The following is a 23,225-nucleotide window of genomic DNA, read 5'->3' on the forward strand; positions in this document are numbered from 1 at the left end:
GTATTTACATAACGTTTATAAACACAGAGCTGCACTCTTAAAGGATGAGTGATATTTACAGTTCATTCAAACATACTATTTATAATGTTAAACAACTGTTGGCAATATTTGAAACATGTACCACATTTTCTTGCAAAAGTATTAGGTCATCAGATAATTATGTTATTCATGATACTTGTCAGTATTTACATAAAGTTTATAAACACGGAACTGCACTCTTAAATGATGAGTGACATTTAAAGTTCAATGAAACATAATGTCTCAATGTTAAACAACTGTTGTCAACATTTGAAACATATACCACACTTTCTTGCATATGATAGTACATCTGCCTTTATATTAGCGTAAGCGCAGTACATGTTAATAAAATCAAGCATGTATTATGGACCTTTGGCCTTTATACTGTAATAAAGAATCTGAATCTATAACCAGGTTGGCATTATAAACAAGGTTCTATCAAAAGATAAGAAATGCATGGCAAATGAAATCATTCTGTTTCCAATATCAATATTTTAGTTACTCTGACATAGAGAAAATCCATAAAGACTTCATCCCCAAATGTCATCTCTCGTTTTCAGGTTTGGGTCAAAATCAATACAATGATAATAAATACACAAACTTTTTTTCACTGATGTCCAGATGTCATTGAAATTCATGCATCACCACAAAATGTTATGAGTTGCTAAATCACATTCAAACACACAAAAAAGATAATTTCTGGAAGAAAAACATCTCATGCATACGATCATGCCTAGAAAAATGGAGACATTTTTTTCTTCTTTTTTTCTTTCTTTTTTTCTTGTCGAGCTGAACATGCTAAATGATGGCCGACAGCTAAAATACATCATGGATAAACTGCCCATGAGGGATTCCTGCACACTACTTACGTTATTGCTAAGTCAGCATTAAAGTTTAAAAGCTCCTTGTATATTCCTCCACAACATCATGTTTATCTGCCTCTGAAACATTTGTTTGCGTAATGGTCTTTCTAAAACAAATCCTTTACAACGTTATTTTGAAAATAGCTATTAACCTACACAACTGGGTACTCAGTTCTTAGTGTTCAGTCACCATTAGCAAATAAACAGCTGATGAATAGTCCTTTTCTACTTTATCACAGCGAATTGAAACATTTCTACAACCAAAGTATTATCAATGAAGAGAGCTAGGCAGTGGTACATTCTTTTGAGCCTTGTTGTAGTGGGAATGAAATTTTCAGGCCAAACAAGAAAACATTGAAAAAAGAATCAAAATGTATTCCCCCCCACCCAAAAAAAAGCCAAAAACAGGTGATTTTGAAGAAATGTCTACTGACACTCAGTCTTTTCAATAAGAATTCAAACAACAGAGATTGAAAAAAAACACCAAAAACACCTGAATATAGCCATTCTGTAGTCAAATTCTCAATGGCCTTGTGACAGAAAGTTGCAAAGTTACCCACTACAACTCTACCATATACTCTGAGGGGATTCCGTGTTACAACAGGTCCTCAGCAACCTATGCTGGCCAAATGGACTTGACCTGGCTGAGTGTGTGGCATCGTACCTCAAAGACATGGATCATCGATCACAACATCAATCACTTGATTGTCAGGTCCAGTCTTGATTGTTTACGGGCCGTCATCACATAGCTGGAATACTGCGAGGTGGGGGAATTTTAATGGAAGTATAAGAATTTGTTTGTATGTAGTTTAAAAACACAAAAATAAACAAATGATCACACCTCCATTAACGCAAACAAATACTGAAGACAATTCTTAATTAATTTTGAGATTTTTATCCCCCATCTCCTCACTACCACACTCTGCCTCATCCCCTCCCACACACCCAGCCCCGTCCGTGTAGCGACCCCATGTATCTCCCTGCTTGTATACTTGATGAACACACTGCAGTCCAACCAACGATTCCATTCCATTTCATGGGAATCCCATCCATCAACAGTTAGTGTTCAAAGACCCCTTGAACAGTTTAAAAAAATTAAGATAAAAAAAAATAAAATATCTCCCACCTCGCATTATTTTTTTTAGTTTGGATGAAGTCTAATAATAAATTAATAAGGGCCTAACAATGGGAAATGAGCATGTTTGTGTTAGCATGAGTCATCCTCACAGGGAGTAAAAAATCTAATTGCAGTCTATTTCAGACTTTCTTCAATTCATAAAAGCCTTTGGGGATCCCTTTCAAAGGCTAAATGTAGTTCACACACAGAACAGGAAACAACAAATACAACACGATGATAGTTCAATTACAGCTGTTTCGACACTGACAACAGTTTGGATTAATCATTGGGTGTGACAACATTCACAGGACAGAAATTCCAGTCTGTTTAATCCAGTGATGGCTGTGTAGCCATACCCACTGGCTCAATCTACTGAATTTTCTCTCGCAATATCAGATATGTTTTTACAGAAATCAGATTCAAGGAATAGTAAAGGTTATCTCTCACTTGGAACAAGTAACAACAACGCAGCCTTCTTGCTCAGCCTTTCACCATGTTCACTGGCCACTTTCAGCAGGAACCCACAGTCGCCACACCAAATCCAGGGATATATCTTCGATTCCAAACTAAGCGCCTTTGGTGGGCAAGTTAGGAACAAATCATTATTTCGTTCAATATTGGGATTTTCTAAAGTTAATTTTTTCTTAAATTCAATTAAGGGTTGACTGCGTATGAACACAAAAATGATATGCAAACATGTTTACAAACGTTTGCACATCGGTTTTGGGATTCATACCTCAACATGCTCAATGAACCAAAACAAATACACAGTCAATTGTTAAACTTAAATTTGACAAAGAAAATTTGTGTTATGTACAATAGTTTTACCAAAAACAGTTATATAAATCAAAACAGACCAGATTAATAAACATTCCAGGTGTAGGAATACATACTGTGGCATGACATGAATCAGATGATTGTTTAATTTCTGCACATAACCTAACACGCCCATATAGTCAGTAGCCATTCAATGGGGTGCAGGATGAAAACAAAGTCCATAATACCTATCAATCAAGGAAATTGTGAGTGAGTTGGGTTTAACGCCGCTTTTAACAGTATTCCAGTTATATCGCGGCGTGTCAGCTTAATGTGGGAGGAAAGCCCGAAGTGATGCAGGTCTCAGACGTTTACCACTTCGGTTAAACCCACGAGCACGGGTATGGTGCTGACAAACCTAGAAACATAATTCGGGGCGAACCGGGATTCGAACCCACAATCATAGGTTTCTGGCGTGCCCAAGGGACGCAACTCTGCACAGCGAATCACGGCGCCTTAGACGACTGGGCCACCCGTGCCCCCCAATCAAGGAAAGAGGCGAGAAGAACAGTCAGAATGTTACCAACTGGAACAAGTATGTCCAGGAGAAGGCAGCTGTCAAGGTCAGTAACCACCAGATTCAAACATTACTTCCCTGAGATCAGAGAGACACAGTTCGTAAAATGCAGGTGAGAAATGAAACCTGAAGACATGAAATCTGTGGAACCACAGTAAGCGAGAAAAACAATGGCGTGCGAGCCTGTAGGTTTGCCGTTTCATTCCTTCTCTGCCTTCAGCCTCAAGGGGTAGTCTGGAGTGAGTGAGTGAGTATGGTTTTATGCCGCTTTTAGCAGTATTCCAGCAATATCACGGCGGGGGACACCAGAAATAGGCTTCACACATTGTACCCATGTCGTGAATCGAACCTGGGTCTTCGGCGTGACGAGCAAACGCTTTAACCACTGGGCTACCCGACCTCCCCTGGGTAGTCTGGACAATGAATATGCATAAGCGAGAAAAACAATGGTGAGCGAGCCTGTAGGTTTGCCGTTTCATTCCTTCTCTGCCTTCTGCCCCAAGGGGTAGTCTGGACAATGAATATGCATGAATTCGCTACAACACCCTCTGCATGATCATATAAGTGAGCTGAAAGGGAATTTCCTTGACTGTAATATTTGCATTTCCCGACATTCAATAGAAATAAAAGGAGTCCGTTTCAGTGGGCGAGGCTTAATTTTTAACATTCATTGGGAAATGAAAGAATTACATGTGACAAATTCAGCTAATGCAGGAATTACAATGAACACAACCAAAATTTAATCATAGGTAATTCACCAATCTATTCTCAGCCTTGCATCCACTGCAATCATCTGAGACTTGGCAGCAACACCTCTTCCTCTTTATCATGTCTATTGGCCATGTCCTCAGTGGAGCACAAGTCTATACAAGGCCATAACATCAGTTACAACTACAGTAACATGAGTTGGGAAGGATCTAAATTCCAAGTTGGAAATTTGACTGATATTTGCTTCAGACTTTGGTTTGAATATCAGCCTCTGGGGAGACCTTGATATATCTCTGCAAATCTCAGTCTCTCCTACAGACCCCAGAGCATATTATACTAAAACTATCACCCCCATTCCATTGTCTTCTCTGCTCTAGCAGTCTATTTTTTTCCAGCACTGGAAATTGAAAGATTTGAGGATTCCATAATACACCAGGGTTCGTTAATAGAATTATTCTTATTTAACCTTACATCATGTACATATAGCTTTATTTCAGGTATATATGTTAGTCTGCCCACTCCTTCACAATAATTGCTGACTGGAAAAACATTCAATGGTCTAGTTTAACATCACACAGCATGTAAATAATCGCGGCTGGACCAGACAATCCAGTGACTGACATAGTGAGCATTGATGTACACAATTGGGATACGATGTCAGTTAGCCTGACCACCCGATCCCGTTATTCACCTTCCTCAACACACAGGATGGCAGCAGGCATGGTATCAACCATGCGATCCCATTACTCGCTTCTTATGACGAGTACTGTAAATTTTGAAATTAAAGCGAGTGTGAATTAAATGGAAAAAATGTGAGTGGTCTTTGCTTGCATTAATTAACCTCGCATTTATGTCTCCAAATGATTATCCAACAATAAGACGGCCTCACTGCACACTTTGGAGAGTGGAAATACCAACTTAAACATAAACACAAACACGGTCTATTGACCAGCAGTTGTAACCAGTATATAACAATGTCAGTCAAAGAATAGGAGTTACACAATAGGCATCCGGTGAGTTATCACTGATGGGGTCAAGAGTTCTACCCACTTGTGTCAAGTTTGTTGACACCTTCTCTTCATACCAATCAGTGAACTGTTGTTAGTTCAATTATTTTATTGCCTTTGAACTTCCTTAATGCCACTCAACAGAGTAAACATATAAACTGTTATTATTACAGAAGTGCTTTACTCAGTGCTAATAAGCAGTGTGTTTGATTGGATTAAGGTAAGGAAATGTATCATTCCACTGCTGATGGAGTGGGGGGAGTCGCATTGATAGTGAGTCACATTTTTGGCTAGGGGTCAGCAATTAATTTGGAGACGCATTAATTTCCTGATTTACAGTATGGGTTGCTGAAGACCAACAGAAGACTTGACAAACCAGACACTCTTCACCTCGGCTCCATCTGAATCTGGCCGTACAGGACATCACTCCACAGGTACATGTTTAGCTCCTTATAACAATTCCTTCACAGCCAATGATTCCTTCTAACTGTAGATATCTGGTTTGTGGTCAAGGCTATATCATCACACACCTGGGAATCAGTAGCTGGGGTTACCATGCTAAAGGTTGAGATATCTCCTTCAGTTTCATTATTTTACTACAGTTTCATCCTTGAGATATCAACATTATGTACAGCTTCTTTAAGGATGATGATAAAATATACAAGCTTTAAACATATTTACCTGTATTTGATTAATGGTGACTCCCTCAATGGAATCTGACCTCGGCAATGTCGGACAAGTCCATTTTATGCACAGGTGGGTATTTCCGGCATATTCTCACTATCCTCACGTCACTTATCTGTACTTTTTTGTCATATCTCTCCCGCTATTGGATGCGATCGTTCGGCCATTGCGTTTATCTGCATTGCCCAGCTACATCTATGGGGAACGACTCACTAGACACTCACTTGACACTCGTATAGCTGTCTCATATCATGATATATAAGATAGCGATGCGATTATTCGCAAAGAACAATAATGAACGAAGCATAGTTTATTTCATGATAAAAATATTGTCTATCATAACATCATTTCTGGAAATTCAAACATGTGCTTGCAGCTTGATGACGTCGTATATTGGACAATGCTGTTTCTGAGAGGGGAGCGTATTGTGAGATGTAACTGAACAATGCAATTAAACATGATGGCTGAAGGATCGCATCTGTAAGCGGGAGCAGTATGACAATCGATATTGGGAGAAAAGGTACAGATACTCGACATGAAGATTGTGAGAATATGCGGGAAATACCAAACTTAACTCATCTGTTCGGAAAATAGACTTGTCCGACATTTCCGAGTTTGGATTCTATTCAGGGAGTCATTATTAAAAATTTGGGTTACTATTTTCAAAGCTTGTACATTTTATCAACATCCATTATCGGCTGTACATAATGTTGATATCCCATATAATCATCGTTTATCTCTTAAGTAACACCCTGTGAAATGGGGGCAGAGGCGGGTTTGTGGTAGGGAGTACATGGGGGCGAGACATTGGATGTTTGCATGGGGCTGCTGAATAATATTCAAAGCACTAAATTATTTATTAGTCAATTGAAAATTTTAATATATATCACACAATTTGTTTTGCATACAATACTTTATAATAAAAGGACAACACACACATGGCAATTATATGTTATATTAATCAACTCTAGGGAAATGGGAAATGTCTTTCTTGTTTTTTTCCATCTATTTACTTACTTTTTCACAAAAATATTAATCATGTGCAGCAGTTTGTTTCAATGTTAAATCAGAGACCATATACCTTCAAATCTCGCAGATCTCGCACAGTCACGCGATAATCATCGCTTTGTTGTCTCGCGCGGGGGTGATAAGTTACTAATTAGCCCCGAGGCCTGTCCCTCGGTGTATGGTCTCTGGTTAAATGCACTGATTTTTTACGATAGTGTTGTTTTCATCAGAAGTGTAAACCCTACTTTAAAAACAAAATATGAGGAGTTTATCACAGAAGGTTGTCTCACAGGAAAGAATTATGGCTTTAAGGTCTGAAATAACGGCCCATAATACTTAACCCACTACACAAATATTACATAAACATGTTCAGGAGACACGGATAAGACCCACCTCTCAGTCTTTTCAAGCAAAAGCCGACACTGACAAGGAACTGCACAGAGGAAATGCCAGAAAATGAAATCTGTAGGGAATGATCAACACTGGTGGGAGATTGTATTGCATCGTAGTTCCTGCAACTTTGTATGACATGCATCTGTAAACTCTATTGCCTCACAAAACATGGCTCTCACTCGAGATGTAGTTTGACATTCAGCCTGCAGCCATGTCAGGGTTAATGATGCGTGGAGGGTGCTAGGAACTATCTTTCCTCTACTGAACAGTTTGTGCAGATAGCATTAGGTTTATAGGGAGAAGCAAGACAATGGGTAACAATTATGCTGGGTGGGGCGTTAAGGGTGTGGGGGGTCAGGTAATGGGGCATGGGACATGTTGGTGTTGAAAGAATGAGATCTGGTTGAGATAGATCCCTTTCTTCCTGCACATGGTATATAGGCGGTAGCAGCAGGGAGCACGTATGTGGGTGTGGAAATGTGGGAGTTGGAGGTTGGGTGTGTGACTCGGAGTGGGGTGAAGGTGGGATTTTGACGGGGAGTAGGTGGGGTGAGATGAGGAGCGGTGTTTGGGGGGGGGGGGAGAGAGATGTGAGATTGGGATGAAGGTGGGGTAAGAAATGTGAGTTCAGACAGGGAAAAGGTGAAGATTGTTGAATGGGAGTGTAGGTGGGGGTGTGAGATGGGGTTGTGAAGGAGGGTGTTGATTGTGTTGTGGGATTGGGGTGTAGATGGGGTGTAGGTGGGGCGTAGGTGGGGCATAGGTGGGACCTAGGAGGGGTGTAGGAGGGGTGTAGGAGGGGTGTAGGTTGGGCGTAGGTGGGGCGTAGGTGGGGTGCAGGTTGGGTGTAGGAGGGGTGTAGGTGCGGTGAGGGTTGGGTGTAGGAGGGGCATAGGTGGGGCGTAGGTGGGACGTAGGTTGGGTGTAGGAGGGGCGTAGGTGGGGTGCAGGTTGGGTGTAGGAGGGGTGTAGGTGCGTTTTAGGTTGGGTGTAGGAGGGGCATAGGTGGGACGTAGGTTGGGTGTAGGTGCAGTGTAGGTGGGACATAGGAGGGGTGTAGGTTGGGTGTAGGTTGGATGTAGGAGGGGTGTAGGTGGGACATAGGAGGGGTGTAGGTGGGACGTAGGTTGGGTGTAGGAGGGGTGTAGGTGGGACATAGGAGGGGTGTAGGTTGGGTGTAGGAGGGGTGTAGGTTGGGTGTAGGAGGGGTGTAGGTGCAGTGTAGGTTGGGTGTAGGAGGGGCATAGGTGGGGCGTAGGTGGGACGTAAGTTGGGTGTAGGTGTGGTGTAGGTTGGGTGTAGGAGGGGTGTAGGTTGGATGTAGGAGGGGTGTAGGTTGGGTGTAGGAGGGGTGTAGGAGGGGTGTAGGAGGGGTGTAGGCGCGGTGTAGGTTGGGTGTAGGAGGGGCATAGGTGGGGCGTAGGTGGGACGTAAGTTGGGTGTAGGAGGGGTGTAGGTGGGAGGTGGGGTATAGGTGGCGTGTAGGTTGCGTGTAGGTGGTGTATAGGTGGCATGTAGGTGGGAGGTGGGGTGTAGGTGGGTTGTAGTTGGGGGTGTAGGTGGGGGGTGTAGGTTGGGTGTAGGTGGGGGGTGAAGATGGGGGTTAAGGTGGGTATGGATTGTGGGGTAGGGATGAGATTGAGGTATGTGATCTGCAGGGCATATTGCAGATGAGCAGACTAAAAAAACGTGAGGTAACAACATGTGTAAGTACAGCCAGGGGACTTCAGCTAAACGCTTGGAATTATCTCAAACTTGCCTCTTTTTCAGCTCAACAAGTACGCATCCTTACATGAAACTGAGTTTTCAGATCTGACAATTTTCTTCCAATAGTTTTGAAGCACAAAACCTTATCCTTAGTTAATTGTGGATACCAAAGTCTACTGTAGAATGTTAATGTCAAATACAAAGACAGACACAAGCTAGTGTAGCTTAATAAGAAAGGGATGCCATATTAACACTTCAAAAGTACTGAAGTCAAAACAACTTTCACTGACATCAAAAACAGCTTTGGACCAAATCAAAACATGCCAACAACTACAGCGTCTCTCAAGGACTTAAGATTGACAGAAGCAAGAACTTACAACACACTGAAGCCGATTAATTCTAAATACATACCTGATTAGCCCCCACACAAGACAGCTTGGTTTCCAAAGACACTAAATGTGCCATAACATTTCAGGTCAAAACATCATTATTCCTAATCTGGCACTTCTAAACAAAAAGAGTCTTTGAATACGCCTTTTAAAGTGTTCTTGAGTATACATTAGGTATCTGGCATTTTGATAATAGCTGATAACCTGGTGCTTGGGAGAAGTTCCTCGTCACCATATTGCCCAATCACAGACAGCAAAGGTCTGCACATGGTGCCGATACATGAAAGAGATTTGGCTCATTTGTATGAGGCATCAAAGATATTGAGTGTTTTCTGTGTTCCACTTCAGAGGAAGTTTCAGTATCCTACGTACCAGATAGTATTGTTTGTGTAAACAAAGTACAAGGTTAACTACACCAGGGCCTAGCGACAGCTATAGGTGTTATTCCTATTCCCACAATTATCCACAATTGGGCCTGCAAAAGTGGCTGAAATACCGGTGCATCATGTGAAAAGATCATTTAGACATATATTTGTATTTTATTATGCCTCAAAGAATGATAGACCAATCAGAGAACAGGACCCACTTGCACAAAGCGATCTTAGCGCTAAGACTATTGTAAGCCTATGTTAAAGTATGGGAGTTACGATCATCTTAGCACTAAGATCGCTTTGTGCAAGTAGGCCCTGAACTACTAACCCCATATGGGCCCGTATACTGTCAGTAAAAATCCAAGATTGTTGTTATTGACCCAATATGAGACTGTATACCGTCAGTAACAGCCATTTTGGATTTTCCAACATCCACCTCACATATTTCACATGGAAATTCTGACTCAGAAATTTGTTATTTGATACTGTTGTGTTTTTAATATCATTAATTGTGATGTGCAAAGACATTCATTTTTAAGGAAACCATGTTTGTGACTTTATTAAATAAAAATCATAGAGAAAAAGAAGCTCACAACCATGACAACAGAGGTCACTGATTTACAAGTAGCAACATCATGGAACGTAACACAGGATGACGTCACAAACAAGAAACATGACACCAATGAAGTCACATAGCAATAGAATAGATAGCAGCTCATCATTAGGGTGAAATGTGCTGCTATCAAGTTAGAGAGGCGGCCAGATACGGCAACTAAAGACAACTAGTATTATCTTGGTCATTCATAAAAAAATCATAAAGATGAATCTCAAAATTTTCTTTTTTGACAGTAGAACTGTTAAAGCATTTTCAGTTTTATCAATTCAAGTTTACTAAACATTTTATCATTCTATTTGATGATAGAATATAAATGTATTTATTTATCATATTCTGTCACAACCTTTCAATACTATCGAGATAGGGCTGTAACAATAAATACTCTCAAGACGTTAGCCCTAATTGCAAAGACATGTTATGGCAAATACTGACATTTGTTCTGAGAAGTGTGGTGAGTGAGTGAGTGCATGAGTGAGAGCTGCTTATTGTTGATCCTGTCATACGACAGCAGCCTGTAGATATGGGATGTTTCTGTTACTTGTTTGTCGGACTCCATGTTGTCTGGATACAATGCAATCAATCAACCAAACCAGTCCCCCGAGTCTGACCACTGGAAAGTGGTTGACATCATATGCTCATAATAGATACTTTATAAAGACAGGTGAGTCGAGGTGACCAGACTGGTGGTGTCATCGTACCCAGTGAGGTCAAATCAACGTTCACATTGATTGTCTAGCCCAGACTTGCTTGGTAGAGTGTACTAGTATTTTATCTCTGTTATACAATTCTGATTCATATCAAATAATGAAGCATAAAGTTTCGCCCACTGTTACCATTGTTACCAATAATTTGCAAGAAGGGAATGTTGATCACACAAGAGACTGGCGAATGGACAACATGAATGTTCCATGTCAAAGCAGTCTGATCCATATCATAAGGCTTCCTACAGTGAGTGAGTAAGTTGGGTTTAACACCGTTCCAAACAGTATCCTAGTTATTTATTGTGGCATGACAGCTCGATGTTGGAGGAAAGCCCAATGTGATGGAGGTGTTAGACGTTTACAATTTTGTGAAACTCATGAGTATTGGTATGGTACCAACAAACCAAGAAACATACTCTGGGCAAACCAAGATTCAAACCGACAATCACATGTGTCTGGTGTACCCAAGGGAAACAACTCTGCACAGTAAATTGCAGTACCGGAGCCAAGTAGGCTACCCAGGCCTCCTCTAGTGAGAATATTCATATCACTGATAGCTTGCCATTACACATGCTATATGGTACAGCATAGGCAGATCCAGAGATGGGGGTCCAGACTCCTCCCCTTTTGAAAACCAAGTGGAGTATGTTGTAGACAGTAAAATTATCTGAGAGAGGATTTTGATATTGTGGACCCCTCACTTTCAAAAATGCTGGATCTACCCTTGTAAAGGTGCTAAGAAATTAGACTGTCTCTTTGTATGAGAGGCCTGTAATTTGTCTGGAATCTGCCTGGAATCTGTTACATGTGACAGTGAGCCCATCAGATACAGATGGGTGCATGGCCCGAAACAGACTAGACCTATCAGACTGACACAGTACGGACAGGGTGGCAGGTCCTGTTTTCAAAACCTTTCTGTAAGATAGAAACCAACGAATTAACATAAATGCTAAAGAAGGCCTGTAATCATTGACTTGAGGTGAAATGGAGGTTAACATTGCGTTCAAGATTACTGCACTTACATAGTGACATAGCATGCACACGTGTGTGTGTGTGTGTGTGTGTGTGTGTGTGTGTGTGTGTGTGTGTGTGTGTGTGTGTGTGTGTGTGTGTGTGTGTGTGTGTGTGTGTGTGTGTGTGTCTACTTATACAGTTTGGATTAATGCTGGTGTTGTAGTTCGCCTACAGAGTTTAACATGGTACCCCACTCAGACACAGCATATGGACTCTGAGATGACTAGGTCCTTCATTTGTCCCCTTATCGACAAACCCCTGGCAGGGTAACATCAAGTACCATATTTCAACATCTAATGGTAAGACACAGCCAGGGATTGAAACACTGATCTTCCTCTCTCCAGGCAGACGGTCAATGAGGACACACACATCAGAATCCTGCAGTTTCAGATGGTTGTTTTTCCATCAAACCAAAGTTTCTGGACAGATGGAAACTGAAGAAATATACAGCGAAACTTTGCCAATCTGGACTGTACTGCTGCAAGTGAAATTGTCTGGATTAACATATTTCCAGATTAAAGAATCACAGGGAGTCTATAATGTTGTGTTGTTTAAATAAATATTCCAATGAAGATCATCTGAAAATGGGGTGTCTGAACCACTGGGGACCGGACTAGCAAGACTTTACCATACAAGGTCACCTTCAAGAAAGCCTAACGTCAATTTGCATCCTCACAAAAATGAAGCCTGATTTAATATTTCCATGATCACTTATCATTGCCTATGGTATTAGTTTCTACTAAGAGTGAGTAAGCTGAGTTTAATTCTCCTTTCATTTACATGTCCATGGCAAGCATTCTGGTAAACCTACACGAACTCCCAGATCAATTTCCATGGTTTCCAAAACAGCAATTACCCGTACTTGATTTTCATTTACATTTACCGACCAATCAAACATCTAGATAAAGAAAACAGAAATAGGTAAGGGAAGTAAGTCTTATTGCAAAAACCAAAACCAGCGCCAGTTTAAATGGACATGAAGACATCCTTTCCATCAAAATGATTTTTTAGGGCTTTCTTTCGCGTGTCAGTCGATTTTTCAATATTGAATTTCTCGCAAACTCAATCAAAATCAATTGGACTGGCTGCGATGTTGTTGATATTGCAAACCCAACATTGAGGCTGGTTTGTAACTTGCATTCTGATTGGTATGTTTGCCCTAGTGGCATAGCCAATTAACTTGGAAAATGGAAATCAAGTGAAGGTAATTTGCAATTGCGAGAACCATGAGAATGGATCCAGAAGTTAGTGTAGGTTTACCAAAATGCTAGCCCTGGAGATATAGAGGATGACGTGTAATATCATTACACAATTCCATGTCATAGCATGTCATCAAAATTGGGAAGAAAGCACAGGTCACAGATGAGATCAAAATCAGGGCCAAATACAAGATTCAAACACAAGACAGAACCACTGATCCTGCCCTTCCCCTTTTCTAACAGGAAAATATCAATAGTGAATTCTACAAAGACCAGTCAACCATCAGTTCTTGGTAATGGCCCATCAATTTTCAGAGTCTGACCTAGCATCAACAGTCTGTAAACCAACAGCAGATCCTCAGGACCCCTGAATGCGAACACCTACATTACTTACAAAGAGTAATTAATTAGTCCCCTACCGTTAACAGCCAGGGATTCTGTCCTGACCAGGCCTAGACTGATGATTCTCCCACGGACTCTTTCTCACATACAGTGCCATATCCCAGACAAAGATCAATACATACCGCCTCACAACTGGCTACCTGCCTACAGCAGCCTGAATTAAGCGATTGCCACTACGATTTACCAACATCAATCACAACTTGCTGCTCATCATCCGGAGGAGAAATAATTGCCTACAGCCCCACTAATCCTGAAGAGGAAAGTTCCACACCTTCTTTATCGCTGTTTGGTTAAAATCAAGTTGGGCAATTACCGCTGAATAACTGATGAATTCCATCACCCATCCGTAAATGTCAGTGAAAGTTTCAGCTTCAATTAACTGGAGAGTGTGTAGCTGGCTTTTTTTCATTAATTACAATAAACAAGGATATTAATTATACTGCCGTGCATCAAAGGTAACAATGGTCTAAATTAACAATATCAAACCTCTAATGGAGTAATGAAAGTCCCTACCTGACGCTTATGACCGTGTTTCAACATCAAAACTTTGCCTTTCAGTATAAGGAGTCGACTGCCTCTATCAGTATCACTGCTGTAGGTGGGCTGTGTCTTGTCCGCAGTCCCATCGAGATACATAAACAGGTTGAAAACCTTCTCTAATGTCAAAACAAAATGGACTGGCGAATCAATACCAGCAAAGCTCTGTACATTCAGCACATCATTAACTAAGTGCGTCTCAGTTTCTCCATGAAAAAGCCTTTCGAAAATTTATCTTGAAAAGTCAGAAAATAACAATTCCCGTAACAGCTTTCAAAAAATAATCTTAAACTCTGACAGACAAATGATGTCGGATCTCAAGTTCTTGGCAGACGAATACACCAAGCAACAATCAAATTTCCGATTTTGATCTCTGTCCCATCCTCGTGCCTGTATTCCTATCTTGCCATAATGTGATTTATTCTACATTAACCCAGATTCCCACTAGTAACAGGTACATGAAGGCAACTACATGTAGTTATTCAGTAGACGCACAGGCACAAGAGAAATGCTACATGAAAAGGGCTGTACTGCAGAATGTTGAAAATCCATCTTGGTACTGCATGTGTGAAATAAGTATTGGTGTGGATGTACACGACAACAAGCGCATGGGGTGAAAATAAATATGTTCATCTATCCGAGGGTAACTAAGCTGTTCAAATCTACTTCTCCAGAGTCAAGGCTACTTGGCCATATGTACACCAACACATTCCTTTTCCACCTGTGTTATGTTCTGAGGTAGTCTTTGTTAAGTTTAGGTTTGGGCTGGAGATGGGCTTACCGTTCTTATCACTTTGAACGCAATGGCAGCGATTTCAAATAAAATACGACCACACTTATGGGCTGCTGGGTAATATATTTCCTGCGCCAGTGAAATCCTGCCTGCGATATATACATAAGCTGAAAAACAATCCAGGGTAGAACATGAAAGTTTTCCAGTACATTATTTATAGTTTGTAGATTTCTAGAGTCAGGTATCCCTGACAATTAACTGTTTGTTGTTTGACGGTGCACACAGCAATATTCCAGCTGTATGACAGCGGCAAATCTGGAAAGTATTGTGCCATGAAATTATTGCAAGTGGCCTCATTACGGCTTTTGTTGGTCTGCAATAAGAACTGCATCATGAAACTATAAAAAAAATAAATAAATAACACAATCTCTCTCTCTCTCTAGAACTCGAAGGGCAATCGAAAGATGTGATTCTAAAAGAGAGGTCCATTGTACTCATGTTTGAAAACAGTAGCCATATATTGGAGCTGCTTATTGTTGATCCTGTCATACGACAGCAGCCTGTAGATATGGGATGTTTCTCTGTTACAACCAAACCAGTCCCCCGAGTCTGACCACTGGAAAGTGGTTGACATCATACGCTCATAATAGATACTTTATAAAGACAGGTGAGTCGAGGTGACCAGACTGGTGGTGTCATCTTACCCAGTGAGGTCAAATCAACGTTCACATTGATTGTCTAGCCCAGACTTGCATGGCATAGGCCATCATTATACAGCTGAGTGAGTGAGTGAGTGAGTGAGTGAGTGAGTGAGTGAGTGAGTGAGAGTACTTTTTTTTACCCATGGAATATCAGGATGGAATCATTATTAAAGGCAATTGATCAGCAAAACAAACAAACAAACACTTCAGCTACGGGGGCTACCTCACAGCTCCTGGCACCTTAAGTAATCCGGTTTACATCCGACAAACTATGAGTACATTCCATGCCATTCAGGCTATAGCAAAAAATCTGCCATGTCACCAAACACTGAGTCTTATGACATGCATGGTCTACTAGAAACCTAATGGCTATAAAAATCCCCACAAACAAAATTAGGAGAAATACTAACAACATCAGCTCAAACTAGCAGTAATGTGTGTATCAGCAGGATTCCCCTGGTGTTTGTCATAGATGGCTCATACAACCGATCTCCTTGAAGGTTTTTATTCAATGAATCAATGTTGTTTTGTGTTTAGGTGGAAAATCGGAAAATTTTTGGTCCAAAGATCGCAAATACAGAACATAATTAAAGTGCTGATAATTTTTTGATTCATTGAATGTTCAAGTGAATCAAAACACCCCCAATTCTGATACACATGATAGTGGAACAGAAGACAAAAATACAAATATTCTATGCATATCACCCACAGAAGAGGGGCGTTAACTGACTTACCGTATTCGACGTAATAAGCGCCCAGGGCGCTCTCAAAATTAGAAATAAGGGGCTCTTATTAGAATATTATTTTGTCAAAAAAAACAGCTTAAACCACGACATTTATCTTTCAACTCTGACAGCCTGAAATGTTTATATAGGAGAGATATATGTTTCCAGAATTTAATTGCCCATAATTAACGGTGCATATAACACACGAGTGCGTATTATAAGCGAATAAATAAGTATTGTGTACATTGATCAATCGGAAAGGGTGTTAATTGGGATTGTTCACGAGCCAATATATTAGCAAATATCGCCGTGGGCGCTTATTACATCGAATATGGTATATCACATTGGCTATGAAGGCAAAAGGCTTAACCAAAGACACAAAACCGTGAACAGCGGCTTGCTCCCCTCACATATTAATTGAATCGTCCTACCACAGCACTTTGCACATTCTGGGGTCGTTACGAAGAACAACAACCCATCAAGAAAATGGACATACCGCACCCTGTTGTATAATGTCAGATAACAACTTCTGAAAGGTTTCACTTATAGATTAATTCTTTCAACAGAAAGCTTTGTGAAATTGGAAACTGACCACAAAAGTGCTACTCAGATTTGCTGTAGTCTTAAACCACTGAACTCTAAATGTAAATAGCACCCTAAATCATTAACTGTACTTAAGAGGCCCTAACATAAGCCAGTATTGGCTTGTCCGCCAATCCATTTCCACCAAGAGGAAAACACTATGTTAAGACCAAGATGCACCATGTGTGCCATCAGCAAGGATACATTCCTTGGACAATGAATCGTTTATAGCAGAGTATCAGAACCTTAAACATGTACTTCTGGCATGTTATTTTTAAGCTGATGAAACTTTGGCAAAAATCAGAAATTTGATCCCTATAGTGTTCAAACTGTAAACAGATTGCCTCTCTTTGTACAAGCTGAACCGACCCGTGAAGATTCCGGGGTAGAACAGGTCTTCAGCAACCCATGCTTGCTGTAAAAGGTGACTATGCTTGTCGTAAAAGGCGACTAACAGGATCGGGTGGTCAGGCTCGCTGACTTGGTTGATGCATGTAATTGATCCCAATGCTCATGATATCAATCACTGTATTGTCTGGTCCAGACTTGATTATTTCGCGGGTATATTGCTGAGTGCTGCGTTAAACAACAAACCAACCAACCAACAACCAACAAACTGAACCAAACAAGTCAAACATGGGTGCTTGAAACTTTACAACTTTTGGGTCCTGAATGTGATATTTGGTCCTTGAACCATTCACAAGTTGGCTTGGGTATGTAAGGCAAAGATGGATGAACAACCACTTCTTTATAAGTTTATTATGGTTGTTGACATTTCAAAGTAAATTAAGTAGAAGGTAAAACTGCAAATAAGCACTGGGTTTCTATCCATTCTGTTTCAAGTAGCCATGTCTCCAAGGTAGCATACTAGCAATAGCCTAACAAATTTCAGGAACAAAAATACCTGACACATATGACAGATTCTTCATGAAGACAAGTCCCACATTTACCGAAGACGTTTTGGTGAGTGAGTGAGTGAGTGAGTGAGTTGGGTTTAACACAGTATTCCAGCTAAATGTGGGAGGAAAGCCTGAAGTGATGCAGGTCTAAGACATTTACCACTTCGGTGAAACCCACGAATACGGGTATGGTGCTGACAAACCTAGAAACATAATTGGGGCGAACCGGGATTTGAATCCACAATCATAGGTTTCTGGCATGCCCAAAGGACGCAACTCTGCACAGCGAATCACAGCGCCTTAGACGACTGGGCCACTGGGCCACTCACCCCCCCCCCCCGCCCGAAGAATCTGTGACAGTTGCTGAATTCTGCTGCATATTTCGGTTAAAAAACAACTTATTAGGTGTCTGCCCTGAATCATCAAAGAAGGACAAAATTGGGATCTTGTGGAGTCTATTCTCACATGAACCTCCACAGAAGGACAAGCTTGGGATCTTGGGGGACCTATTCTGCCCTGAATCTTCCACAGGACAAGCTTGGGATCTTGGGGGACATATTCTACCCTTAATCTTCCACAGGACAAGCTTGGGATCTTGGGGGACCTGTTCTACCCTGAATCTTCCACAGGACAAGCTTGGGATCTTGGGGGACCTATTCTGCCCTGAATCATCCCAGAAGGACAAGCTCAGGATCTTGGGGGACCTGTTCTTCCCTGAATCTTCCACGGGACAAGCTTGGGATCTTGGGGGGACCTGTTCATCCCTGAATCTTCCACAGGACAAGCTCAGGATCTTGGGGATCATGTTCTGCCCTGAATCTTCCACGGGACAAGCTCAGGATCTTGGGGGACCTGTTCTACCCTTAATCTTCCACAGGACAAGCTTGGGATCTTGGGGGACCTATTCTGCCCTGAATCATCCCAGAAGGACAAGCTCAGGATCTTGGGGGACCTGTTCTTCCCTGAATCTTCCACGGGACAAGCTTGGGATCTTGGGGGGACCTGTTCATCCCTGAATCTTCCACAGGACAAGCTCAGGATCTTGGGGATCATGTTCTGCCCTGAATATTCCACGGGACAAGCTCAGGATCTTGGGGGACCTGTTCTACCCTTAATCTTCCACAGGACAAGCTTGGGATCTTGGGGGACCTATTCTGCCCTGAATCATCCCAGAAGGACAAGCTCAGGATCTTGGGGGACCTGTTCTTCCCTGAATCTTCCACGGGACAAGCTTGGGATCTTGGGGGGACCTGTTCATCCCTGAATCTTCCACAGGACAAGCTCAGGATCTTGGGGATCATGTTCTGCCCTGAATCTTCCACGGGGCAAGCTCAGGATCTTGGGGGACCTGTTCTGCCCTGAATCGTCCCAGAAGGACAAACTCAGGATCTTGGGGGACCTGTTCTGCCCTGAATCTTCCATAAGACAAGCTCAGTATCTTGGGGGACCTGTTCTACCCTGAATCTTCCACAGGCGAGTATGGGATTTTGGGGGACCTGTTCTGCCCTGAATCTTCCACAGGACATGCTCAGGATCTTGGGGGACCTGTTCTTCCCTGAATCTTCCACAGGACAAGCTCAGGATCTTGGGGGACCTGTTCTTCACTGTATCTTCCACAGGACAAGCTCAGGATCTTGGGGGACCTTATCTGCCCTGAATCGTCCCAGAAGGACAAGCTCAGGATCTTGGGGGACCTGTTCTGCCCTGAATCTTCCATAGGACAAGCTCAGTATCTTGGGGGACCTGTTCTGCCCTGAATCTTCCACAGGACAAGTATGGGATCTTGGGGGACCTGTTCTGCCCTGAATCTTCCACAGGACAAGCTCAGGATATTGGGGGACCTGTTCTTCCCTGAATCTTCCACAGGACAAGCTTGGGATCTTGGGGGGACCTGTTCTTCCCTGAATCTTCCACGGGACAAGCTCAGGATCTTGGGGGACCTGTTCTTCCCTGAATCTTCCACAGGACAAGCTCAGGATCTTGGGGGACCTGTTGTGCCCTAAATCGTCCCAGAAGGACAAGCTCAGGATCTTGGGGAACCCTTCATTTTCATGGCATGGGATTATGGCATGCTTGGGGACCTACTCTGACCCAGGGTCCCCACAGGTGATGATGTGAGACAAAGATAAACATGGATATGACATTACGACTGTTTCCATGAAGGATGGTAGACTACAAATTACTCATGACTTGAATATTCTGAAAAGGACAGTTCCCACAATAAGCCAGCATATGGGCACAAGGGCACCAAGAAACCACATGTCTTGAACAAACACACAACACCCACTCATGGAAAACCCCACCTATTTCCCATTTTATCATTCAAATCATACACCCTAAACCTGGACAAAGTGAAAAACAATAATGACAAATAGATGACATTATATGGCCTTTTTATGCCATGCATGCATACAGCCCTATGTGTGGCTGTGGGTAATTGTACTTGTCCAGACTAATGCCAGTTTTATAGTGCTAGTCCTTGTTTTATTCCCTTAATGCCAAGCACCAAGCAGTGTCACAACTTGACTTGCACAAGTCTCTAAGGCAAACAATATTAGTTTAAAACATAATTTCTAGATTATAAAAACCAAGTTGTCCCTGTAAGACCCTCGTATCTAGATTTGCCTATTATAAGGATAGAATCACTAAAAACCTATGGACTATCATTCAGTACAGCCTTGGAGCAAGGCTATGTCACAACAAGTACCATCTGTTTACATCTTTTGGTATGACATGGCCAGGGATCTAACCACTGACATTCCACTCTCTGGGCAGATGCTTTAAAATGACACAGAAACGGCTAGTCTGTAATTTATGCAGGCAGTTTTTAACATGTTGACATGTAGCCTGCATGCTGCCATTCACACTGTTCTGATCTGGAGGCAGCTGGTAGGTCCATCAACTGTCACGTGGGCCGGGCACACCAGGCTGGAGTAGCTCTCTGTGTTGAATAAATGTGTTGGAACAAGGGGAGACAAAGTTCTGTGTTTTCCATATGGCAGGAAGATATAGGTTTATCTGTTTGCACATCTCGCGGGATACAAGAAGCAGGGTCTTGTTATATTCTTATCTGAAATCTGATTCTCCGATGTCATTTTTTCAAATTCTCATTCATAAATGGTCCACAAATTCACATATGCTAACCTTTACAATTTCTTCAAGTGATAAGCTTATCAGACAAAACACTCCTGGAATAGTAATTATTTCTCTTCCCTTGTCATGATAGTTACAACCAGTCTATCTCTAAAAATTATGTTTAGTCTAGCTATAGTAAATTCAGCTTGTTTAACAGTTAATTCTGGTGAAAATAATGCTCCCATGAACTCCAGGATACCAGTGGAAAAAAGTGTTTGCAAGCAGGGGTTTATCTAGACCTCTTCAGAAGCCCATATTTGGCCCAAAGTCAGCAGCAAATGTCAGTAAAAATGTCCAGAGAGGAAGATGATTTAATGCTTGGTCATGCAATTAGGCATTGTACACAATGTTATTATACCTCTGAATTTTGGAAAAATACAATTTATAAGAAATATTGCAAATTATGACAAAAAAAACGATATATTTTCCCAATCTGCCTGCAAAGGACACTTGGTTCAGAGTGAGTGAGTGAGTTGGGTTTAACGCCGCTTTTAACAGCATTCCAGTTATATCACGACATGTCAGCTTAATGTGGGAGGAAAGCCCGAAGTGATGCAGGTCCCAGACGTTTGTCACTTTGGTGAAACCCACGAGCACGGGTAAGGTGTTGACAAACCTAGAAACATAATTGGGATGCGAACCCACAATCATAGGTTTCTGGCGTGCCCAAGGGACGCAACTCTGCGCAGCAAATCGCGGCCCCTTAGGACTGGGCCACCCGTGTCCCCCAGTTGGTTCAGAATCATAAATACATCCCTGTTGTAACAGTTGTCTAGTCTCCTATTCAGATCATGAAACAATTATCAGAAACTACCGCAGCAAGTCTAAAATACATGAAATCTAGTCTTCTTCTGAAAATGGCGACATTCTCTGAAGTCCACTATATGATATACTAGCCAGTATTAATAATGCAATTGTGTTATTATGGCAATATTACCTTCTGAGCACAAATCTAGCCCTGTGTTTGAAATATATTGAGGTGATTATCAGAATTGTGTTTTTAATGCTGATTAAAAGACAAATCTGAAAATAATTTCGTTTTAGAGAAATGTTAGTTTTGAGTCATGTGCTGCAAGATGGCACAAACGAAGTTGCCGTTTCAGTTTCCATGAATACCATGTCCAGTGACTGTCAGGAAGGACAGTGTTTATGAACATTTTTTTGTGACAATCTAAACATATATCTTCCCAAAAGTTATATTTGACATATATTTTTGAGAACAATTAAAATTGTTACAACAGAATATACATTCAAATCAAGCCTTTGAAAGGCATTTAGAAGTGATACACATAAGGAAGAGAATATATGGATGTCAACTTCTTTATTATTATTCTTTTCATATTATTCATAATAAAGAAGTTGACATCCATAAATATTCTTCCTTATACAGTCAAATAAAATCACATGAGCATAATTGTGTATTTACAGAAGATGATGAATTTGAAAGAAAATACGACCTTACATACGACCACATGAAAACGGTTGACTATTCTGAGACTTGGTCCCTGAAGCTTAATAAAACATGCACAGCTCATGTCACATATGATAGAAAACCATCATTGATTTTCTCCACACAAAATATTTCTGTATTTGGGGGTTAATATGTCTGACCTGTGCTCATCGGGTTGATCAAGACTGCTTGAAAACGACCAATTATTTAAATGTTCTACACTGACATTAAATATCGTTTTGAATGTCGTCCTGTGAGTAGATTAACTTGACTTTCTGGATGTATTTGGCATTGATTTTACAAGCACTGCTTCAGCTGAGGGATACTTGTTCTTGAGACAGAGAACGTTCCTGAAATAATTCGTATTCCTTGTAAAACTTAGGATCTGGTTTCAAAGTATGTAAACATAAGCTTGTTTACACCAACTGTTTCTTGGTTCGGCTTAAGCGGTCACAATGACCCGGAATATTGTATATCGTATTGGACATAATAAGCGCCCCGCTCTAAAAAGTGCCCACGGCGATATTTGCTTATGTTTTGGCTAGTGAACAATCCCAATTAGCACTCCTTCCAATTGGTCAATGTACACAAGACATTTATTTGCATATAATACACACTCGTGTTATAGGCACCCTTAATTACAGGCAATTAAATTCTGCAAAAATATATCTGTCGTTTATAAAAATTTCAGACTATTAGAAAGTTTCCGATCTTTCAACTTTATTTTTTTCCCACCAAAATAATATTCTAATAAGAGACCCCTATTTCTAATTTTGAGAGCACCCTGGGCGCTTATTACGTCGAATATGTACATTTGCAAGCCAGCAAGCCAGAGGAAACCAGAGTACCACAGGTTCAGAAGCTCACCTTTACTCAGTGCTTAGGATCTGCAACTCTTGTTTTAATATTCAGTCAATCTTTAATCATGGTACA

At 41.3% G+C, this 23,225-nt stretch overlaps 2 protein-coding genes across 4 annotated transcripts in view; both read right to left on the bottom strand.

The window, feature by feature from the left end:
* LOC139479088 (heparan sulfate glucosamine 3-O-sulfotransferase 1-like) overlaps nucleotides 1-23,225 on the bottom strand; it is a 275,458-nt gene that overhangs the window by 236,331 nt on the left and 15,902 nt on the right. The window contains exon 1 of one of the 3 annotated variants that reach the window (XM_071261844.1): nucleotides 14,044-14,178. The exons of the other annotated variants lie outside the window; for them this stretch is intronic. The gene's annotated coding sequence lies outside the window, so the exon portion shown is untranslated. Of the gene's footprint in view, nucleotides 1-14,043; nucleotides 14,179-23,225 lie in introns of those variants that run through there. 3 annotated transcript variants of the gene reach the window in all.
* Nucleotides 7,759-18,512, bottom strand: LOC139479383 (uncharacterized). The gene is made up of 2 exons (XM_071262236.1): nucleotides 18,173-18,512; nucleotides 7,759-8,783 (listed from the first exon to the last, which is right to left on the bottom strand). Exons 1-2 carry the CDS (start codon nucleotides 18,510-18,512, stop codon nucleotides 7,759-7,761), a joined length of 1,365 nt encoding a protein of 454 aa, XP_071118337.1.

The sequence above is a fragment of the Haliotis cracherodii genome, unplaced genomic scaffold, assembly GCF_022045235.1.
Source record: "Haliotis cracherodii isolate W230 unplaced genomic scaffold, xgHalCrac1.p SCAF_4, whole genome shotgun sequence".
Taxonomy (NCBI): domain Eukaryota; kingdom Metazoa; phylum Mollusca; class Gastropoda; order Lepetellida; family Haliotidae; genus Haliotis; species Haliotis cracherodii.